This window comes from Buteo buteo, chromosome 3 (assembly GCF_964188355.1).
Source record: "Buteo buteo chromosome 3, bButBut1.hap1.1, whole genome shotgun sequence".
NCBI lineage: Eukaryota > Metazoa > Chordata > Aves > Accipitriformes > Accipitridae > Buteo > Buteo buteo.
The window spans coordinates 28,045,524-28,070,094 of record NC_134173.1 but is presented as its reverse complement, the minus strand read 5'-3'; the positions used below and the strand labels follow the sequence as shown (position 1 = coordinate 28,070,094).

At 41.1% G+C, this 24,571-nt stretch overlaps 1 protein-coding gene across 11 annotated transcripts in view; it reads left to right on the top strand.

The window, feature by feature from the left end:
* The window catches only part of ZNF521 (zinc finger protein 521), a 232,457-nt gene that overhangs the window by 87,124 nt on the left and 120,762 nt on the right, over positions 1 to 24,571 (top strand). For 10 of the 11 annotated variants that reach the window (XM_075023166.1, XM_075023168.1, XM_075023173.1 and 7 more), the window contains one exon: positions 6,977 to 10,329. In XM_075023166.1, coding sequence (XP_074879267.1) covers positions 6,977 to 10,329 — 3,353 coding nt within the window. Of the gene's footprint in view, positions 1 to 6,976; positions 10,330 to 14,398; positions 14,619 to 15,737; positions 16,726 to 24,571 lie in introns of those variants that run through there. The other variant, XR_012649776.1, reaches the window with a different exon arrangement.

Below are 24,571 nucleotides of genomic sequence, written 5' to 3'. Positions count from 1 at the left end.
TTTGAAAGGTGGAGCAGAATGTGAACTGCTTACATTTTCTTTAATTTGGTTGTAGAAGATGGAATTCATTGGGCTCCGTCTGTTCAAATGAACTTTGAGCAACAATCAAGGAAAACATTTATGCTCCTCTCTACGTATGTAATAGTAATATGTCTTCTGAAGAAGACGTAATGGAACTGGAGGCTTAGGTTACCTTAGGAGAGCAATACAGGAATGTTAACTACTTATGTAGGCATTAAAGGCATTTTATAAAAGCAAGCAGGTTTTTCCTGTGAGGTATTAAAGTGACTTATTTGTTGTTTCTAAGACCTGCCTTTCTTCTGGTTATGAAATTTAAAATGGGGAAACCTCCCTACCAGCTGTCTCAGTTCTTTTGGTCAGGAACCCCTGTATGTTTCTCCCCCAGTAATCTTAACTGTTAGTGCATTTAATTGGTGCTCCCAAAGTGGTTTTGAAATATTGATAGATTTTAAAAAACATCTGTAAATTATAAATAATTTTTAAAGTTCACATTTCTCTTTTGAATGCCCATTACAGAGTATTAGTTTTCAAGCCATTTAATAAGTTATGAGACAAATGAGTGAGTTTAGTGTGGGGTCACTGATGTGAAAAAAATGTGATGGTTATATTAAAGTTGCAGCTTTTCCAAAACTATGTACATTTCTATTGAAAGTAAATGGAGAATATTATGTAATAATATATATTTTATTTAATGTGATTTTAAAGGTTAGCACTATCTACTAATTCTATTAAAAACTTCAAAACTGTAGTTTGTTTCAGTGACACATGTGTTAGGCCATCACTGAAGTCATGTTAATGTTTAAACACTATCCTTTGGTCTTCCAGTTATTTAGATCTATTCAGCACACAGCAGAATAGTGTTTTATTTCAGCAATATCTAACCTCTTCATTTACTATTTATTCACACCTGCATATTCCCCTAAGATTCCTTATCTCATTTTCAAGGTAGCCCTGCAGACAATTAGTGGTGGTAATAATATAAAATGTGTCCAGCACTAAAACCTGAAATGGCCATTACAAGTAAACTATATGATATATAATAACCACTCCACTCAATTACCTGCACAAAAATGCAAAGATTTAAAACTGAGGAGCTCTATCATACATCCAGTTAACTGACCTACCTACCTGCTATTTAGTCCTTCCTTTCTTACAATTCAATTTCTATCTTGTAGAATGCCATCTGGTAAATTAGCAAAGCTGTATGTTTGTATATGTTGTCCATCCCTTTCAATATGTGTGTGTGAGCACATACATGTGTACGCAGTGGTATATGAGCAGGTCTTTGGCTGGTGGTTGGACAGCAAACAATAACTACACAATAATTCAACGCATACATGTACATTCATAATTCATGTGCCTGTGGCAGTACGTAGTAGATGTGTTTATGTGCTGCTGCCTGGTATACTTGATTTGTCATTTTTACTATCTGTTCCCATCCTATGTAACCCGTTGTTACAAATTTTGTACCTGTTAAAGAAACCTTGCTATTCAGTACTTCAGATCGGGTCCTGGAGGATAGTTCTGTGACCAGTCTGCCATTGCCATTAAAGGGCGCAAAGTAGTGAGAACGTTATCAGCAGGACCCGGAGCCAGGAGTGTCTGTCCAGCTAAACTGCTGGGCTTTCTCTTTGGTTGGGTCCAGCAGCTTAAGCATTTTGCCAGCTCTGTGTTCCAGGGAGAGAAAGGATTTTTCTTGCAGGGATGGCTCAGACCTGGGAGATACAGGTTCTGTTTCCTCCTTTGCACAGATTACATTTGTAACCTGAGGCAAACCACTCCAGCTTGTCTGTGCCCCAGTTACTTGAGCAGCAAAATGGGGAAAATAGAAAATTGCTGCTTGTAGGATGTTGAAAATATTAATTTGTTCGTATTTGTAAACTCTGTTCTATCACAGGAACCTTATGTATTATGGCACATAAAGGTTTCCTGACATTTGCTTTAGGGATGTGGCCATTTGTCTAGTGGCAGCAAAACCATGTTTAAATCATACAGGAAAATAAGGCATGATAAAGCAAGTGCCCTGAAGTGTATTCCAGCCAAAGCATGCATATGTCATAAACCTTCCTGGTAACTAAGTGACGTTTTTCTGAAGCAGTACTGTTAATTCAGTCAGCGGCACTAGGGATAAGATCACTTTTAAGACCTCACGGCTACTGGGGTTGGCACATGAGCGGCTGGCTGCTAACTCCACAGAGGTGCTTTTGTGCTCTGATGCTTCCCCCTTCCTCCCTCCCCTTTCGTGGGATAACTCCTTCTGGTATTACTTCACTTTTCTGTTAGTGAGCACTTTCCCCCATAAATATGACTGAACAGGTGTTACTCTGCTACTAACTGAGTTTCCAGCTGTCCTCCTCCAACACAGACCAGGCAAAATCTGTTGTTTCGTCCTATTAGACAGACTAGAGAACTATCAAGCCTGAGATGGAGGTCTTCCTCGCAGGATATGGTAGTTTTGTTGCCAGAAGATGGTCAGGAAGGCCTGGCTGGCTAACAAAGACAGTCCTTCAGCTGCTGGGTGTAGTTCCAGTTTTGCATCCCCTTTGGCAGCAGCACAGAGACTGCTGCAGTGTGGCCAGCCAGCAAAATTAGGAAATAAGGACCTCTTTTATTTACTCAGGCTGCTGAATCATGGGCATTCCTGTCTGCTTGGAGAAAAGTCAGGCAGCTCTACTTTCCACTGGAAGTCTCAGGAGTGCTTGGTACTTTCATCTCAGAGTGTTCACACACTTGTTTTAATGCGCTTTATGGAAATGGTGAAACTCAGCAAGTACAGTTGGTGTAGAAAAACATCTGCACTAACTATTCACACACATTTGCATCTTTAAATAGACTTTTAGGCCTTGTAGCTGATTTTCAGCAAAGTTTTTTGGTTGTGAGTGCTAGAGCTTTCTTAGAGTCAGCGAGTGTGAAGTGACTGGTTCCAAAAATTAAAAATTTACATGGACATGCTAAGTGCATCACATTGAAACTCAGAGTACTTGCCATAACACAGAAAAGGCATTTACAGTAAGTAGCACTTAGTGAATGCAGAAGGAAAAAAAAATAAGTCAATACAGAAAATATATTTTAAAACTCCATAAACACTCTGTTGAATACCTGGAGCCCTATTCTGCCTCAGGTAGTTGTATACCACTCCTGGGAACTTGTATGTGTGCATCTGAATTTGGTCCAGAGTATTTTAAAACAGCTTGTTATAACATTAAAAATCAGTATTTGTAATGTTGACATAGCTCGGTGGGTAGGTGTCTGCAGATTTATATACACATGGCTGTATGCAGAGTAGCAGCAAACTGTATTTTCTATAAGAGTGATCAGCAAAAAGGGGTTTGCAGTCCTTCACCCTGACAGCAGGTCAAACTTTGCGCCCAACCCAGAGTTGGCTCTGTGGTAAGTGCCCCTGGGAAAGCGGGAGTGGAGTCCACATCCCGAGCCTGCTGGTTAGCTGCGGGGGCCTTCCGTTTAGCTCCTCCACCAGGCTTTAAGTGCCTAGGTCAGCTTGTCTAACGCCTGTTCACACGGAGTAGCCTCAGCACGGGGTAGCAAGCCGTGGATCGCTGCCATTTTGAAGGAGATGCTCTTGATGGTTGCACATTAATTTTATGGGGCAGCATCTTTGTGGGGAAGGGTGGGCAGTGCCATCACTCACATCCTGCTGTAGCAGTAGTTACCCTTAGTCCAGCTTTCCTTCTTGATCGCTGACCCCGGATCCATTCCTAGACAGCCCCTAAGCTCCCCAAGCGCGTTAGTCCATTGCACACAATGTTCCCAGTGTTCCGGATGGAGTCTGCACAGCAAAAGTCACTGCAGCGAAACGTTTCCCTTGTCGCAGAAGGAAGGTTTCAGAAGTCCTTCTGCAGGTCGCTGGTGGCCGGGAGGCCTGCCTTTGGGAACCTTTTGCATGAGCGCAGCCCAGGGGCCCTCCTTCCGCAGCGCGGTGGCCGGCTGCCGGTGCCCCTTCCACGCCGGCTCTCCCCCGCCCCGCCGTGCCGGGGGGAAGCCGGGGAAACGCAGTGGCCGCATTGTTAGGCTCGTACTCAGGAAAATCCTGTTGTCCTCTGCCGTGCGCTGTGCGGAATTCCCCCTCCCTTGCTGCTTCTTCAGCAGCTCTGAGAGAGCGAGAGATTTTCACATTTAAGTTAAAAGGACGCAAGTTGGACTCGTAAGTGGTTTACTCTTCTCCTTTTTGCACAAAGAGAATTACTCTGCAGAATTATTATGGTCTTGCATTAAAAAACCCAACAGCAGAGTGACACACAGAAACATTTATATTTGCCAGTTGGAAAGCAAGAACCGGCCCCGTGCTGTTGTTAACACTATTCCCCCTCCGCTTTTCTTACCTTGTATAAAAGCTAAAGGAGAGACCCCCAAAGCAAACAAGGAGAATTGGATGGGGGAAAGGGGCTGCCGTTGCTTATACCGTGGTCACACACAGTGCTTGATCCCGACCCTGCTGCCAGCCCAACAGCCCACTGAGATCCACGAGCCAGGGGGAATAGTTGTATAATAGGTAAAACTGGAAAGGCAGTAGCCACAAAAAGGAAGTGATTTACTGCTGTGTCAGTGATGGTACACTATTTATAACACTTACTATATATTCCTCTAAACATTTATACAATAATATATCATTTCTGCATAGGATATACATTTTAATACTAAATTTGGTTAGAAAATATGTTGCCTAGGCAGTTGCAGACTATTTTTCTTCAGTCGGTTGCTTGACATGAATTCCTGTTTATCTGCCAGCAGTGGTCGTATGTTAGAAATATATTTGATTTTTAAAGGACAAAAGGTTTTTCCACTTCAAAGACCTGGCTGAAAATGTTCACTTAAAATAAAATTTAAAATGTGGCAAAAAAATTTTTGTGAATAGTTGTTCCACTGTTTTGATCTTTTTCAGTTGTAGAGTCAAACCCAGCAATTTGAAAGGGTAGTACACAGATTTACATTGAAAGTCTCCTGTGAATATTGCAATCATTAATGTACCAGCTTAAAAACTCACCTGGCTGGTATTACTTCGTTGTGTGACAATGAGTAACTTTCCTTCAGTTCACTGGGAAGCATTTTAGCAGATGATAGTACTTTTGCTGGAAGGGAGAAATTTTATTTTTCCATTTTTATCTTAAAAAATGGAACACCTTTGTTTTCAGTTCAAAGATGTGGCACTTGGGCTAGGGTTTGGGTTTGTTATTTAAATACATACCATTAGTGCAGATTCGTACATAGGTAAGTACAGATATATAGTGTGTGTGTGCACAATAGGTGTGTGTAATTTGTGAAACCCTCCTCTTCAAGATGTAAACAAGAGGATAAAAACCCATGCAGTTTCCAACTTATCCTGAAAAGCATTGTGTCAATGGGCAGGCATCCAGCAATGGTGTTTGGTTGTTTTCTCAGAGTTAGATGGTTGCCATCTGGCATTGATAGTGAGATGGCGTTGTCATCAGTTTCTAGATGCAGGAAAGGAATGAATCCTCATCTGTTTCCTGTGGATAAGCAAGAGGTTGATAATCTAGTAAAATCTTGTTACCTTAAAGAAGGAAGGCTTGGAATTTGTTTACATAATATAGACCAGCTCTAACTTTTCTGTTGGTGTAGTAAATTTCTTGAGAGAAGGCTGAAGATGTTAAGAAAACTGCTTTGCCAGAATACCTTAAGAAAGGTATTTTTCAAGAGGTTTATCCTCTCTTTTTCTGTACTATTACTGTAGTCAATTTACTTTTAAATGAAAAAAAAACCCCAAGCATCGCCCCTGGAAAGGAATAAGCTCTTTCAAGCATTCTTTTAATATTTTTAAAGAAGGTTTAGGTTAAGATAAGTATGATCATTGTAGTGTTGTAATCTACATTTAAAACAAAAGGTGCAAAAACTGTACAGCACATCTGTTGAAAAAAATGGTTACAACTTGCTGTGTCTAGAGATGAGGTAATATCATGGATAACTAGTTCAGTTTATTATCTGGCTAGCATTTCTCTTTTGTCTTTTCCTTGTTACTAGTAAATCTTTCAGCTTTTACCATAATCATTTACCATTTTTCCTGTTTCCAGTTTTTCACAAGTTGCTTTGTCTGTGATCACCTCACAGTACAGGTTCTGCTGGATTAAGGAAGTTCAGCTGGCTGAGGCCTTTGCAAAAAGGAAGGATGGTGGGCAACCTCTTGAACTTAAAAAGGAAAAAAAAATGCTGTTCACAACTGACCCTTTTGAAACTTTCTCATTTTCCTTGATCCTGGCTGTTGGTTTGTTAGTTTTGAACATTTAATGATCCAGCTGCCAGCTTTTAGTAACTGAATTGTATCATTATTAGAGAAATCTGGTTGCACTTTATTAGAGAAAACATCACTGTTTATATTGTTGTCCTGTTCCTCCCCTGTAATTTTTCCTATTATTGTTTAGAGTAACACCCAAGTCTCTCTCAGTCATAGCCTTTAAAAGATTTCTGTGTTCAGAATCAACTTCAAGCGAAAAAAACCCAAACAACTGTGGCAAAGCAGGGGGAATCTTTTCGTTAAATATTAGGCATGTGGGTTGACTGTATTAATTTTAAATCATTTCTGTAATAATTTCTCCTTTCCTTTGACTCTTCAGATGCTCACATAATATGCAAATCATTTTACAATGGATACAAAAGAAACATTAAATATATTAAAATCTGCATTTTAATAAAGTTGTCAATGTATAATACATATCCTGCAACTGAGAAAGAATGATAAAAAAGCAATAAAAAGTTAATATAGGCACAGAACCACAGAACTATCTAATAACTTTTAATGTTTTACAGTCTGATAAAAATAAATGTGATCTTGAAGCTGTTGGATACAGGTGTAAGACATATCCTAGTCTGCGTTTAATATGTTTTAGCTATTGAGGAGTAGCAGATCTGCGTTCATACGCATTTGCTGTTTCCTTTGAACTGTAGGGATTAAGCTTGTGGGCATGTTTCTTTCTCATTTCAGATGGAGTGGATGTTGAGGATGACCCCAGCTGCTCATGGCCAGCATCATCACCTTCTAGCAAGGATCAGACTTCCCCGAGCCATGGAGAAGGTTGTGATTTTGGTGAAGAGGAAGGAGGCCCAGGATTGCCCTATCCATGCCAGTTTTGTGACAAATCGTTCAGCCGCCTCAGCTACTTAAAGCACCATGAGCAAAGTCACAGCGACAAGCTCCCTTTCAAATGCACGTATTGCAGTCGTCTCTTCAAACACAAACGGAGCAGGGACCGCCACATAAAGCTTCATACGGGAGACAAGAAGTATCACTGCAGTGAGTGTGATGCAGCATTCTCAAGGAGTGATCATCTTAAAATTCATTTAAAGACTCATACATCCAACAAGCCATATAAGTGTGCCATTTGTAGACGTGGATTCTTGTCTTCTAGTTCGCTGCATGGTCACATGCAGGTTCACGAGAGGAACAAAGATGGCTCTCAGTCCGCTTCCCGGATGGAGGACTGGAAAATGAAAGACACTCAGAAATGCAGTCAGTGCGAAGAAGGCTTTGATTTTCCTGAAGATCTTCAGAAGCACATTGCAGAATGTCACCCCGAGTGTTCCCCTAATGAAGACCGATCTGCTCTTCAGTGTGTTTACTGTCATGAACTCTTTGTAGAGGAAACGTCTCTGGTGAATCACATGGAGCAGGCTCATAATGGTGAGAAGAAGAATTCATGCAGCATTTGCTCTGAGAACTTTCATACTGTGGAGGAGCTGTACAGCCACATGGACAGTCACCAGCAGCCAGAGTCATGCAACCACAGCAACAGTCCGTCTTTGGTAACTGTGGGCTACACCTCAGTCTCTAGCACCACTCCAGATTCGAATCTCTCCGTGGATAGTTCAACAATGGTGGAAACAGCTCCTCCTATGCCAAAAGGTCGTGGAAGGAAGCGGGCAGCTCAGCAAGTGCCAGATATCACTGGTCCTTCGAGTAAACAGGCAAAAGTTACTTATAGCTGCATTTATTGCAACAAACAGTTATTTTCCAGCCTTGCAGTTTTGCAGATACACCTGAAAACTATGCATTTAGATAAACCCGAACAAGCCCATATCTGTCAGTATTGTTTGGAGGTATTGCCATCTCTCTACAATCTGAACGAACATCTTAAGCAAGTCCACGAAGCTCCGGACCCAGCACTGATTGTTTCTACCATGCCTGCCATGGTGTACCAGTGCAACTTCTGCTCTGAAGTGTTCAATGACCTCAACACCCTTCAGGAACACATCCGATGTTCTCATGGTTTTGCCAACCCTGCTGCTAAGGACAGTAATGCATTCTTTTGTCCCCATTGCTACATGGGATTTCTTACAGATTCTTCTCTGGAAGAGCATATTAGACAAGTCCATTGTGATCTTAGCAGTTCCCGTTTTGGTTCCCCTGTGCTTGGAACCCCAAAAGATCCAGTGGTGGAAGTGTATTCTTGTTCTTACTGTACAAATTCTCCAATATTTAATAGTGTTCTTAAACTGAACAAGCATATCAAGGAGAACCATAAGAACATTCCTTTGGCACTGAATTACATCCACAATGGAAAAAAGTCCAGAGCCATGAGTCCCTTATCTCCTGTAACCATTGAGCAGACCTCTTTAAAGATGATGCAGGCAGTTGGAGGTGCTCCTCCTCGTCCTGCAGGTGAATATATTTGTAATCAGTGTGGTGCTAAGTATACTTCCTTGGACGGTTTTCAGACTCATTTAAAAACACATCTTGACACTGTCCTGCCAAAACTGACCTGTCCTCAGTGCAACAAGGAATTTCCAAATCAGGAGTCTCTGCTGAAGCATGTTACCATTCATTTCATGATCACCTCAACCTACTACATCTGTGAAAGTTGTGACAAGCAATTCACTTCTGTGGATGACTTGCAGAAACACCTACTGGACATGCATACATTTGTGTTCTTCCGCTGCACCTTGTGCCAAGAGGTTTTTGACTCCAAAGTCTCCATTCAGCTACACTTGGCTGTGAAGCACAGCAACGAAAAGAAAGTATACAGATGTACATCTTGCAACTGGGATTTCCGCAATGAGACTGACCTGCAGCTTCATGTTAAACACAACCACCTGGAGAACCAAGGCAAAGTACACAAGTGCATCTTCTGTGGTGAGTCCTTTGGTACAGAGGTGGAACTGCAGTGTCACATTACTACCCACAGCAAGAAGTACAACTGCAAGTTCTGCAGCAAAGCTTTCCATGCTATCATCTTGCTGGAAAAGCACTTAAGGGAAAAACATTGTGTTTTTGAAACGAAAACTCCAAACTGTGGAACAAATGGGGCATCTGAGCAGGTTCAGAAAGAGGAAGTGGAACTCCAGACCTTGTTGACAAATAGCCAGGAGTCCCATAACAGCCATGATGGCAGCGAAGAAGATGTGGACACATCCGAGCCTATGTATGGCTGTGACATTTGTGGAGCAGCTTATACCATGGAGACTCTCCTGCAGAATCACCAGCTTCGAGACCACAACATTCGACCTGGAGAAAGTGCCATAGTGAAGAAAAAGGCTGAACTCATTAAAGGGAATTACAAGTGTAATGTGTGTTCTCGAACATTCTTCTCTGAAAATGGGCTCCGAGAACACATGCAGACACACTTGGGACCAGTGAAACATTATATGTGCCCAATCTGTGGTGAGCGGTTTCCATCTCTTCTGACTCTTACTGAACATAAGGTCACACATAGTAAGAGCCTGGACACTGGAAACTGCAGGATTTGCAAGATGCCCCTCCAGAGTGAGGAGGAATTTTTAGAGCATTGCCAAATGCACCCTGACTTGAGGAACTCCTTGACGGGGTTCCGCTGTGTGGTGTGCATGCAGACAGTGACCTCCACACTGGAACTGAAAATCCACGGCACGTTCCACATGCAGAAAACTGGAAACGGTTCTGCCGTGCAGTCCACAGGGCGCACACAGCATCTCCAGAAACTGTACAAGTGTGCTTCTTGCCTGAAGGAATTCCGCTCAAAACAGGATTTAGTGAAACTTGACATCAACGGTTTGCCATATGGTCTGTGTGCTAGCTGTGTTAATCTCAGTAAAAGTGGTAGTCCAAGTGTCAACATCCCTTCAAGCAGTAACAGACCAGGCATGGGCCAAAATGAGAACTTGAGTTCCATTGAGAACAAAAGCAAGGCAGGGGGACTGAAGACTCGATGTTCTAGTTGCAATGTTAAATTTGAATCAGAAAGTGAACTCCAAAACCATATTCAGTCAATCCACAGAGAGCTTGTTCCAGACAGCAACAGTACACAGCTGAAAACACCACAAGTATCTCCAATGCCCAGAATCAGCCCCTCCCAAACTGAAGAGGTAACCCTTTTTTCTTTGCTCTTGACACCTTCCATCCTTTTGGAAAAAATCCCCCTTTCTTCAAGCTGTCTTGTCACTTGTCATGAAATGCTTAGGCTGAACCATGTTACATTTCCATCCGTAGCCATTAGCTAGTAATTACTTGCTTCTTGATATGCCTTACATCTTGGATTGAATTGTGTGGAATAGGACTAATTCCAGTCTCCCTAGGATATTGTCTTCTGTATCACTGAGGAGACCTATCTTCATGCCAGCACAGCTAAGAACTGGAATCTTATCCTAGCTCCCTTACGCACTGGAATCCCCAGCTAGGAGTTGTGCTTACGGCAGAGAGCATTAATGACAGAGGAGTAGAATACAGTGAGCCAAAGTGCTGGCATAAGGGGTGGATTTTTAAAAAATATTTGTGAGCAACAAATTGAAGGTTTTTTTTGTAAATTGTGTTGTAGACATTCATTTTCCCTTCTTATAGCATACTTTGATTAAGTAGAAGTGCAATGCTAGCCTAAGGTAAATTGGGAAATCAGTCCTTTGGATGCAATTCCTTGTGTTTTTCTTTCCATTCCTGATGAAAAACATTTTGATGTCACTGAAACACCTAGTGCCTGATGATTGAAATCTCATTCATGCAGCATAACTTAGAAAGTAAATATCAAACTCTTGAAAGATCTCATCTGCTTCCTCAGTCACCAGTGACCAAGTAATAACACCTGTATACAGGAAGGTAGGGGGTTCATGTACCGAGAGAAGGGAATCTGTTTTACCTTCAGAAATGTTATCAATAGAATGACTTAGATTTAATATTTTAGGCATGGTATCTTGCATAATGACCCCTTATAGTTCAGGAAGCCTAAAAACATGGCATAAACAAATGCTAAGAAATAATAGCTTTTGCTTCAAGAAAGCTTTTAGCCTGTAATGGTACAAGCATGGTGCAACCCATTGCTGTGAATGGATACCCTGTGGCTAGGAAGATGCTGCTCTTCCATCACCTTCCTCACTCCCTGTTTGTGAGCCCATCTGTTGGATAAGAAGTCCCTCAGTGTGTCATTCAAGAGTGTTGTGCAAACTGGAGGGCAGGAGGGAGGCAGAGAGGGAGGAGGGAAGATACACAAGGATATGTGGGCCAAGAGGTAAGTATTCGTGGAGCTACTGAGAACATAGCTGAAGATAAGCTGGGAGAAGACCACTGAGGTAGCACAGGGCCTGGAGTGCCATGAAGAGAGACGTGGAGCTGGGAGATAAGGATGAAGTACCAGGCTGGATGCATCTGCCAGGGAAGGGCCGTACGCTTCCATGACTTCTGCATCTCCAGTTTGCACATTGGGTGGTGGTGGGGGACATCCGGGGAATGGGATGTCGTTTGGAATTCATGGAAGGAGCAGGTTGTTAGACTGAGAATCACAGGTCTAAGGAAAACCTTCTTTTCAAAGAAGAGGGAAAAGGAATGGCTCCCATTAGGTGCGGTTCAGGCCATTCATTGATGCTCCTGTAGTACTGCTGCTCAGTGGGAACCACACGATTAACACCTGTATGTTTTTGATAGATTCAGAGTCATCCTGGTTTCTCTTTCTGTCATCTTTCCCCAAGTGACTACATGAAATCTTGCTTCCCAGGCATGTTGGAAGCCAATTGCTGCTACCTCAAGCACAATCAGAATTGTGTGTGTTAAGACAGTTACCATAATAAGATGTTACCAACTTGTCTTTCTCTTGCTTGTAAGCTAGACAAAAAGAGATTTGGGGGTCCTTTGTGGTGATATAAGGTCAGTTACCTTCAGTGTCATCAGTGAATCTTCTTGTACTTGGATCAGGTATAATCAGAGTTCTTATGTCTTCTTCTCTTTGGCATCATGTTCTTCTTCTTACTCCTTTTGATTTTTTTCTTAGAAATCTATTTAAGATGAAAAAGCCTTTTAAACTACAGCAAGATTTGTGAATAGCATTTGCGTGCTTTCAAATCACCATTTGCCCCCCACCCCCATTCAGAGCATGTAAACTGATTTTTTCAGTGTCTATGGTTCTAGTCTCCACATAAGTAACGTAGACTTTCAGATTCTTTTCTCGTGGGAAGCACAAAGCTATCAAGTTCCTGATAGAGCATTAGTACTTCTGGAAACCATAAATGCATGTTTGTAAAATCCTGAAAGATAATTTATTTTTCTAACAGATATTACTGGTTTCAAATTGTAGTGATGCAAGCATTATAGCAATGAGAATGAAAATTGAAAGTGGTAATACACAAATGTTTAACACTATAGATTGGATGTCCAGGCTGAGGGAAATGAAAACATAAGTATATAACACAAACAGTAAAAACAAATTGGATTTCTAAAATTTGTTATTAGTCAGTGGCTTTGCTACTCCACTGGAAGGATGTTTCTTGAATTGAATGGGATGTTGAAGATGGCTACTTAAACATTCTATTTTGGGGAAATTTTCAACAAAAAAATAATCATAATATTAAGGAGCGAAGGTTTCATTTGCATTATTGAGAGTCATGTGGTTTGAGATTTCAACATCTATATAAAGAACATTTTATTCCTAAGGCAAGAAAAGTAAGGAGACTAGTTGTCAAACCATTAATAGTGCTGAATAGCCTTTGTTACTCAGTAATAGATTGCTATAGTAAGAGTACTAGAAAATACCTTTTTAAGATAAAAGATAACACTAAAAAAATGTCTCTTCTGGCTTCTTTGGCAAGTATTCTCATGGCTGAACTAGAAAACTTCTCTTTTTAGCCTGTACTCAGTAACATGATAGGGTGCAATTACCTTAACATGGTATAATGTCATCAGCTGAGCTATCACCTGCTGAGATCACCCTGCTTGCTAAGTGAAAGATGTTGACCTGAATCATCTTCTCTGAAAGTTACCTTTCAGTTGGGATGGGAAATGATAGGCAGTGCTCATCATCTGTTACAACAATTCAAGGAACAGGTTAGAACTCATTAAGCCCATCATACTGTTGAATCTAGTACCTGTAAGCTATCAAGCAGACTTAAACAAGCAGATTGTGGATAGCTGGCTATTGAAAGAGCTCTAAAATTGGTAAATCTGTAACTTACTCTTTTTGTTTAATAAGATACTGAATTCAGGTTGTAGATTTCTTGTAAAGATTTTGAGTCATTGCAAGCATGCTGTTAGGCTAGGATAATAATCTTCTGGGTGATAGTTAATGTTTAACAGTAGAGAATAAGGTCTGACGTTAGTGAATTGGGAACTAGACATCAGTCCTTCTTCTGTCACTTAGCTGCTTTGTTGATCCAGGCAAATCTACCTGAACATCTCTGCTTCATTTTCCTTATTCAGAAAATAAGATTGATAGTTCCTGAAAAGTGTGTTGCCATGCTTAATTGTGATACATTTTTTGTAAAGCACTTGGAAGACGAAAAGCAGCATTCAAGAAAAACTGTGTGGCCTTGCTTCTCTTTTTCCTCCTTAATATGCTGTCTTGCACCTAATGAGAGAAATCCTGACTGAGCAAAAGGCGTGCCCTCACTTCTTAAGCTTCATAACTTCTATACATGCAGAATCATACCAGCATAACTGTACAATAATAGTTATATTGTTAATTGCTTAGCTGGCAGGGGAGGAGGGAATGGACTCTATCTTACACCAACAGTTTACTGGTAAAACCTATCTTATGGTGGTGTATCTATATGTGCAACTGTGCTCAGTTTGGGGTCCTGTTGGTAACTTCCAGAGTAGATGCTCAGCAAGTGTAATCGCTTCTGTAAGTAGCTTAAGTTATGTATCACTTTGTTCCATGAATGTGAAGCTCCTGTGAATACTGTATTACCTGTGGCAATGCAGACAGTCCTTCATTAATATAAGAACACTCAGGGTTTTCTGGTCCTGAGAAGAGAAGGAGCAGGGCAAGTACGCTGCCAAATTACTGCAGGAATAAAGATGCTTATTTAGATGTTGCAAAAGACTTGCAGAAACTTACTATAGCAGAGAGTATCAAAAGTGCTGGACAAAGGAGAGAACTAGCAACTGTCACACCAGCTGAAGAACGGTGTAAGTGTGAACATGGGGCTGTTCTTCTGTCCTGTTGCGGTTGTGCAGAGCTGTATGCCAGGATGGGCATGTCACAGCAGGGAACACTGGGCACATCACAGAACCATGCTGGAAGGAGCCATGAAAGTGCAGGCTGACAATGAGCTTGTGGAGACGGGGTCACAAAATTCAGATGCTGCGGAGAGCTGGTGACTCCTTGAAACTCAACTTATCCAACCTCAGATGAATCCAGAAATGGTACCACCCTGGGAGAAAGAATGGAGCTCAGGTAAGTGTAGTGTTTTATCATTATGTTTTTTTCTCTTTATTCACGGGCCCTGAATCTACCTTTATTCTCTTACTATTCCTCCCCCCTTCTCAAAACACTGCCAGACTCACAAAGACAGAAAACAGGAACTGCCTTTTGAAGTAGCTGGTTTGTTTCAACAGCATGCACTGGCAGTCAGAGACAGAAAGAAGAGAGAAAAGACTGTGAGCAACCCAGAAATGTTCCCAGATGCATGCTTTTGGCAGGGCAGGCAATAGCATTTCAGCAGTATAAATCACTGTGCTTTTAACTGAAAAAACGCACTGAAATCAATACTCATGCATTTAATTGAAATACATAAAGAAATTAAAATAATCCTCCTCATCAGCAATCCAAGCTGATCATTCTGACTACAGGATTTTTATGAACAAGCACATAAACTTGTAATGTAAACATAAGAAGTAGTGCCTTGGGTTTCCTGTCAGTGAATCCAGGCCCAGAACAAGTGATTTTCATGCTGGATTTTGGATCTGGGGACAGAAAAAGGTAAAGAAGGTTTGTTGCAGGAACAAAGATTTGGCTTTGAAATAGTTTGTGGAACTAATCTGGGGCAAACATATTTTCTGCTTCTGGAGTTTCAGAATGAGCTCACTAAAAATACCATTTTTGTCTTCTTGCATCATTTTGACATTGCTTTCAGGAAAGTGTTATTTAAGATATAACCATATATATTTTTAGGAAGCACTACCCTGTTTTTCTTGCCACAGTAGGCCACCTTCACATTACACTATGCTCTGATTTCTGGTAGTACCACTGCTGTGAAGTGGTTGACAAGATACAGGCTTAAGCATTTCTCTTCTCTTTGTCTTTGTATTTTCAGTAGTGAGCTATCAGACAGAGTCCTCTCAGAATTTAACAAGGATGGTGTTATTATCCTATTGCTGCTAATCCTACCAAAGTTAAGCAGCAAACTTCCCACCTTCTCACACACACCATGAATTCAGTCTGTGAAAGGAAGGCCATGTGTTGGCTGGGAGCTGCTGGACAAAAACAGGAGGGATAGTAGCAGTGAGTTTTCTTAGTTTCCTCTCCACTGATCATTAAAACCTAATGCTGTTTGTCTGTCTTGTTATTTGTCAGGGTCTTCAGATGGGGAATTTGGAGAGGCACCCCTTCTTCACACCTGTGGAAAACTTTGCATGAGAGGAAGAAAGGATAACATGTTCTCCAAAGTTTTCAAGAGCATCAAACCAAGATTTCCATGAAACAATGCGGGGGGGAAATGCCTGCTTGAAGAAACGCAGAAGTGGAGGGGGACACAGGAATGTGGATGAAGACCTTAAGCATCTCTAGAGAGGACAAATGTAGATTCAACAAAGCTTTATGAGACAAATCATCCTGAGATGTATACTCCAACAGGTCAGCTGTGCAGCCCACTGTCCTCATGGGGCTTTCCCTGTACATGTATCTGCTGGCCAAGTGACCAGGGTAACATGCCACAATTTCCCTTCTGCACAGCCCCAGTGGAAAATCAGAATAGTGATGAGTATTTGTATTCTGACTTAAGAATTGTGTAGAAACAACAAGAAATTTCTCCTGTTTTTCTAGCCTGATTTATCTTTAGGAACAAGACATGGGAAATCATGGCATGTCTCTTTTTGTCTGCTGGTTTGCATCCCTCTAGAGAGAGTTCTCTAGAGAGTTCTCTCCCCCCTCTTACTTTTGGACTACTCTTGGCCAGTTTCAAGAAAAACTTCATAGATGAATAGGAATCTCAAAGCCTATAAAGCTTTTACAACATTTGGGAAGAGCGGTGACCCAGCAGGTGATAGAATCCAGACAGGAAAGAAGCCTTTTAGAGATCCAAACCAGGAAGATGGCTTTAACTGAAGTTCCTACTTGGTTTTTATGCAAAAGTCAATCAGTCACAAGAAATGAAGCTATAAGAAACCATGATCTGTTCTTTCTGGTGCTCATAGACCGATTTCTTAAGTGACTGTAAATGTTTTGAGAAGTGTTTTTTACCACTGCTCAATAAAGTTGTTATGTGTAATGTGTGTATTATTTGTCTCATACAACAAACGTAACACCTGAATTTGTTACTCTGTCATCAGGGAAATAAAATGAGCTAACCATTAATTTAAAGTGGATATCTAGCCCCAGTACTGCTTGTTTCATGAAGTTGTACAAAATGAACATAAATGAACAACCTGATATGTAGCATCTTGTTGAAGAGTCCTCTTAGTTGAGGTCCCATAGCTCTGTGATGGCTGGTAATTGATCTTATGCCTGATTGTTCAAAATCTTTAGGTACTTTTTTCTCCTTCCAAACCCATCTTTCATTTATTCCATTTCCTGCATTGTATTACAAATTATTGTATAAAATATGACCTGTAGTATTTTACACAGTGTATTCTGCTGAATATGACAGCAGAAAGGTGTCTCCTGCTAACATCTGTCCTCGCCATAGGACATTTCAGGACAAGGGGAGGTAGGCACAAACTGACACACAGGAGGTTCTCCCTGAACATCAGGAAACACTTCTACTGCAAGGGTGACTGAGCACTGGCACAGGTTACCCAGCGAGGTTGTGTATCCTTTTGAGATACTCACTATCCCTCTGGACGCAGTCCAGCTTCAGGTGGCCCTGCTTGAGCAGCAGGGCTGGACCAGAGGACCCCAGAGATTAACCTCAGCCATTCTGTGGTTTCCACCATCCTTTGGGCCTATCTACCAGATATATGCTGATGTTATCCTGTTCTTCCTTGGTGGATAAACCTTTGTTGCTAGTATATGGCTTTGTAAGTCAGGGAATAAAAGAGTGTGGCCGTTCCTGATACTGAGCATCTCAGTACAGTCCTACCAGTAATAATGCACAAATCTGGGAAAAAAGCCCCTGCCTGCAGTTTTTATTAGAGGCCTGAATTTGTCAAGATGAAAGCCTCACATGCATTCATTGATCATTCATAATGCCTGTGAAATGCCTCTGAAAAGCGACTTAAAAATACAGCCACTTACAAAATATGGCCACTTAAAAGTCTGTTGCTGCTTGTGTACTCAAAAACAAGGTGAGAGGTAGGAGAGGAGGTATTTGTCCCCTTCAATCATACTTCCATGGTTTTGGTATCAGGTGTGGGATGGACTCTGCTGTTCTTTACCTATTATCCAGATTCAACATTCTGTGCAAAAAGGCACACCTAATGGTTTTTCATATCTGGAAGGCCACCTTTTCCTCTCTACATTTTCCAGTAGGAAGTGGGGTGGTTCATCAACAAAGAATGATCTGAGACTCGAAGTTTCCAAATTTCCTTTTGTACTTGTTTTTCCACTGGTACAACAGTCCTCTCTGGTTTCTGCTCTGATGGCTGGAATAGGTTCAGTGCCAAACTCTAGGAACATGGCTGTCTGCATACAAAGACCTTGCAACCATCACTGATGGGGGCCAACTTGCAATTGAGTCTGTTCTGCTGCTTGGTGCTGCTTTCGTAGGCCTAGTCAGGGAATGTCTGCATCACCTGATTTTCCTGAACTATCATGTCTTAACCAGAGCTTCTCAGTTTTCTTATGCTCCCTGCTTCACAGCTGGTAGTTTGTGTGATCGTGGTTGAGTGGTTGAAGTCCTGCAAACCTAGAAGTATAACATTCTACTTCTGAAACAAACTCTGCAATCTCTTTTTTTTCTGATAGGGAAATGGTAGACTGAAGCCCTATGCAAAAAAAAAACCAAAACAAAAAACAGAGCTTATTACAGGGTGTACCTAAGAGGAACTGTTGGAATTTTAAGAAGTAATGTGAAAGTAAAGATTATGAAATAGGACAGAGGGAAGTCTGGGAAGTTCCCTTGATTCCCTTGGAGTAAAACAGGTATGTCTTCATAGGAAAAAAACAGCTAGACACAAATCATTGTGGATAGCGTTGAAGACTGGCTCAGCAGAGTGCTTGTTTTGCTGGTACACCACTTCCTTGGGCAGCTGTGCTGCCCCAGTGGAGGTTTTTTAACTGGGCACGCAGTCAAGCATCGTTGCAATGTCAGCAGCTGTGTGCCAGCTCAGATGCTACCAGTATATTTGTTAACATTGATGTGGCCTAAGAGTATCCATACAGGGTAGTACTATAATTACAGCAATACGATTGTAGAACTCTGTTCGTGGCATATTCCGTAGTGTAGGCAAGCCTTTGTAAAGCCCCAGTCTTGCCAGTGTTATCATGTGAAGCCTTCATTTGTGAAGTCCCATTGACTTCCCCAAGTGCAGAGCTAATTGCATGAGAAGGATCTAAGGGGTTTAATCCTTCTCCTGATACTTCAATGAAAATTAATTTCTTATATATTATGTATGAGTAATATATTTCTGTTTGTACATTAATATTAATGTTGCATATTTTTGAGCACAAGTTCTATTCTGTAGGATTAAATTATCTTTTTAAGTAATAGCCCAGAATTCTGCAGGAATAAAGGTTGAGTTGGAAATGGACAATTAAGGGCAGGGGGAGGGTCCTGAGTCACATTTTGGAAGGTGAAATTAATCAGCATTAATTCTGCATAATGTGGGAGAAAAGTGGTTTTAGCATTTAAGTCAAACAAAATAAGGTACATAAAAAGCCCCTGATTTTGCCTTTCTGTTAAAATCCAGAGAGCTTTTACAAAATTTGTGATGGAGAAAAGAGACAAAAGAGTATTCTCTTGTGCATACTTGCAAACTATTAATTTTATTGGGCTGCATCTGTTGCTGATTGTTGCTGAAGAAAGTTGTGGCTTTATTGAATGACAGTCTGTCTCAATATGCCTTTTTTAAAACAAAGGAAAAAAAGGAACTTTAAAAAGAAAAAAGTCTTATCAGCTTACTCAGAATATCAGCTTTTTGCATCTTAGACCTGCCAAGTCATGCTCTACTGCCTGTGCTTCGATGTCACATCATCTGCAAAATTATCAGTGCAGTCTTGGTCATAGCTTCTCCTTAAATGTCCACAGCCACATGGCTGCTCTGATACTGAGATGCTGAATGTTAGGATGCCTCTTGATGGGTTAGTAGCTCTCTGCCTTCAGAGAGTCTCAGATTGGCAGCCTTCTTTAAGTGCAATGTAAAGAGACAGACAGAGGTGGCAATGCTGACAGAAAGTTCTGTTGTTGAAACAGTCAGCCCCGGATTCCTGAGTGCTGCTCAGCACACACACTTGCAGGGCTCAGAGGCTTAGCCTCACCCAGGATCAGGCCCTAGGACAGAAAGAAAGAAGCATATTTGTTTTTCAGATCCCAAATCAAATTCACAGTACTTAAAGCTGTTTGTACTCATAAACTATGTAAACCTGATACAAAGTAATTGAGAGAAAATAAATATACATCCATGTGCTGCCAGGTTTTAGAGTCACTTTTCTGATGGGTACCTCACTTCAGTACTGAGTTTCAAAGACCTAGAGAGAGTTAAAGGTTTAGAGAGTTCGAAGGGAAGAGATGCAATTTTTAAACGTTGCAAGATTTGGTTCTTTCTGTGTGGCGATGCGAGACATTGTGAGCTAATGCACTTCATCAGCCAGGGGAAGGAAAGGTTTGTAACTAAGAGACATTGAAGACAGACTTGATTAAATACAGAATCCAGAACAGAAACGTGAAAGACAGAACAGCAGACCACGACTTCAGGCAGACTAGAGAAAGAAGGACTGCTGGAATGAACATTTGTGTTTCTGACTCTACATTTTGTGTATTAAAGCAATAAGTAACCATAATGAAAGGAACCAGAAAAAATAATGGGTTTTCTCCATTTTTTGTTTTGCTTACCTTATGGGGTTGATCGTAATCATTCTCTAGGCACGTACACTCAGACCCCATTATACTTAAGACCCTGCTAAACAAAAGCAGAACAGAAAAGTTCTCATAAAATCATTATGAACATGTTTTTAAAAGCAATCAGGAAATACTAATTAAAGGGTGTTGTGTGAGCAATGAGAAGAGTTAGCAATTAGTCAGTACGAAAAACATGCAAGATGACAGTGCCCCATAAGCAAGATAAATAGCTAACTGCAGTGAAACTGGCTAACATATGCTTAGTTTTTTTAAGAGCTTAAGGTTGACAAAATAAGCATCCAGGAAGATAGAAAAGAAATCCTCAATTAAGGTACTGTCAAAAATAATCTGAGGTATGATGAAAAATGGCTAAATGGACAAATAAGCTGGGACTGTGGTTGCTCTTGTGCCTCATGCAGGGCCAAGCACACCACTAATGCTTAATGAAATAATGATGTAAAAAATCAGCTGGCAGCATTAGGAGTTAGCACTGACAAGTTGCTCTAGTTAGTGTGCAAGTTTTAACTTGGTTTTGCATATGATTTGTTGGAAGCTATTCACTTTCTCTTGTCAGGTTACCTTTCTGTTGGTTTAACAGGTTGAATTAGCTCCACCCTGGATTTAATGTGAGGGAAGCTGTGAATGAATGATTGGTCTGGGAGAGGGGAATTGGGGGGGGGGGGGGGCGTCACAGCACTCTCTTGGCAGCAGCAGGTTGTCTCAGCTGTGTCATTGATCCATACCCTCGGTCTGTGCTGAAACTGAGGGGAAAAAAACTTGAAAGTCCCCTTTACTGCTGTGGCAAGGGTAAATAACGTACCTAGGTGTAAACAGGAGGTTATTGGTAGGTTAACAGGTACATGTCAAAGCCATTTTTGGTAGCGCATGCAAGAGAGATGTGAAAGCACTATAGAATAAACTAGGGATGCCTGTGAGCCTGACAGACTGTAGACACAGTGCATTAGAAGCTATAAGACATATTTTTGGTTATTTCATATAGGGAACAAGTACTCAGTTAAAAGGGGGATACAGGAGATCCAGAAATGGTATATATAATCAAGGAAACCAACCAATACAGTTGAAAAAAATGCTTCGTTGTGGATCTTGTGGCATATCCTCCCCACGGAGAAGAATGAAGTATGGATCAGGTGTAATGGAATGGAATGTAGTATACAAAAAGTGACTTACAAACACAGAAAGATATCCATCCCAAAATTCTCAGAGAAAGGAGCTGAAGATAAAAGGAAACACTAAGCAGGTAAATTTACAGTCTTTTAAGAAGAGGTATCAACAGCCTCGGAAAAGGCTACTAAACAGACATTTAACAGGGGACGTAAGGATTATGCATGAAATTACTGGTTTGTGAGCTTGATTTAAAACAGTGAGGAACATGAGAGAAAGGCTAATCAAAGACATGATAGAACAACACCTAGAAAGTTTGGATTTAATGAAGGATAGAGGGCAAAGATTCACAAAAGGAGGATGATGATGCTTAAAATTTTCAATAAAGAGTATTTTGAGAGAGTAGCCGCAAGTGCTGACAGAGAAGCCTATAAACATGATTTACCAGGATTTTAGCAAAGCTTTTGAAACGGTATAGCACAAAAGAATTATCTGTTGCGTGAATAAGTATGGCATAGGGAGAGATACTTTGTTTGATTAAGAAAGAAAAGAAACACTAACGGGTATGGAAAGCATAAAAGTCTTGTGAATTGAAGCAGGTTTGGTTGGAGGGGTGTGAATAATGGAAAGCCTTAAGAATCATTATTTGCACCAATTTTGTTGAATTTATGCAGCATATCAGTAGTCTGGAAGAAAGAATAAGTAGTAAGGTGATGAAATTCCCTGATAGTACAAAACTGAGGAAATGTCAGAACAAAATAGGCAGGTGATAAAATTCTGAATGACTTTGACAAGGAGGTGGAGCATGGGCAGATAAGTAGCATATGCAGTTCATTTTCAAGTAATATAATGAGGCTAGGGAATAGAAAAAGAAGAGTATATGGATACCTCAGATAATCACAGGGCACAGAAGGCTGTACAGAAGGATCTTCTACATACTTCTGAAGCACTTCTGAATAGAACTGTAAATCCTCAGGTAGAGTGGTTATTAGTTGTTTTACTTTGTTTATAAAAACAAATAAAATTCTGGACACAGAATTGAAGCACCAATTGAAAGACCATATTCTTGGGCCATTTATAAAAGCAGCAAAGCCTCATTTGACATGATATGGACACTTTGGGCACCTTTATAGAAAGGAAATTCTGAAAACTGCGAAGTGACAAGTGAGGATCAGGACAATAATTAAAGGTCTAGGTGACATTAATTATTCAAAAGGTTAGAGAGACACATGCATACGCTCTGCATGGATTGAAGGCCCAATCCAAAGCTCATTAAATGTAGTCACTGAGAAGCTTTGCATGCCAGAAGGCTCTAAATTGGTTCTGAAAATAGGAATGCAAGCGAAGAGGAATGCAAGAGGCAACCAGATTGCCCAGTGCTCTTGTGAGACATCTAGTCCAAGCAGTTACTCTTCTACGACACTTTTGAATGGCCCCAGAAACGACTTGGGCTTCAGATTTACACGTGGCATGTAGGAGACAAATTGGCACTTAGGTTCTTGCCAGGAGGGGGTTTAGTGAAGGGTTGTGGGCTTGTTTATTGAAGAGTTTTTATGAAAAGATGAGGCCACAATAATATAAGAAATAAAAGGAAAAAGTTAAACCACTTTCTTAATCCTATCTTATAATGTATGTGTTGCTCTCCTCTGGAACAAATCTTTGGAAGTTTTGCAAAAAGGCACAGTTTAGAGTGCAGTACAGGTTCTCCAGGTACTGTACTGGGCCTGTCTAAGTCCATATCGAAATGCACTGGTAAGGGTCTTTCTTCCGTGGCCCACCTTTGCTGATAAGAAATTACTCTGTAACAAGAAATGGACATGGGTTTGTTTTCGTGCTTGCAGGGGAGGAGGAGAGTGTTGTCATGTTTCTGTCTCTTGCAAGAGGCTGACAGGTGTACTCTGGCAAATGCAGTGGTGGCAGGTTAGGGTGTAAGTGCCCTCAGCCGTCCACCTTTCATCATTGTGTGGAGCTGATATGCCCTGGGCTGTGAGCTGGAGCAGCAAGGCCTGGGTGCCCACTCTGTCCTGCTGAGCCCTCTGTACGCACAGGTGACTTGGGCAGAGGGGCAGGGAGCTCAGCCAGGGTTCCTCCCTGCAAACATCTGCAGCAAGGCAAGGATGGCTGTCACAGCCCCACGCTTTTTTCTCTGTGGAGCCATCTTGTATTGCAAAGGGCTGGAGACTCGAGAGAGAGATTCAAATGCCTCCTTGAGTCACAACACAATTTTTCTTCTGTGCTGCGCTACACAAGTGCTGCAAGGCTTCTTCCCTGACTGTCCAGGCAAGGGCATGGAGCTGCAATACCCCAGAGCTCATTTCTGTCTTATTCCCGCAAGCTTCCCCTTTGTAGGAACACAGAGTGAGGAGGGGCTGGGTCTCCTCCCGGATCTCACCCCGGTAGGGAATTGGGACCAGCCACGAAGCACATCAGGACCCAGGAGCTCCTGTGAGCGGTTACAAGTCCCGTGGTTCTGACAAAGCTTGTGAGGCTTGCAGTTAAAAAGGACTTCCTTAGAATGCGAAACATATGGAAATAAGTATGTGGGGTTTGTTCAACGTGGTGTGAAAATGACTGGGTTTGATCATTTGAAAATCTAAGAGTAAATGGAATTTACTGAGTTTGCTTTTAAAATAAAAACTTAACCATGCACAAGTTTAGAGACTTTGAGATGAGTGTGTGTTGAGCTAATAAAAGTTGATGTCAACATTTTAGAATATGTTTGAAAACAAGAAAGAACTAGTGTTTGATCAAGCAGCAGTCACAAAAACATTCTTCCCTTCATGATAAAAAGAAAACCTCTGTGTGCGATTCTGCAAATATGTCAGATCATTTTCAAGAGGCTAGTAAGTGCTAGTAAATTACTATTTTTTTGTTGTTGTCAAATGACTTTATTTTTTGGCATTAGACTTCAAAAAAACCTAACCTTTGTATGTGTTGTCATTATGTACATCAGTCATAATTTTGCTGACAATTCTTGACATGCACTCTGCGTTGCTGTGCTAACAAGAGAAAAGACCAGCCATTAAGTTTATGTTTCTTTGTTTTTGAACAAAGTCACATATCAGGAGTAATG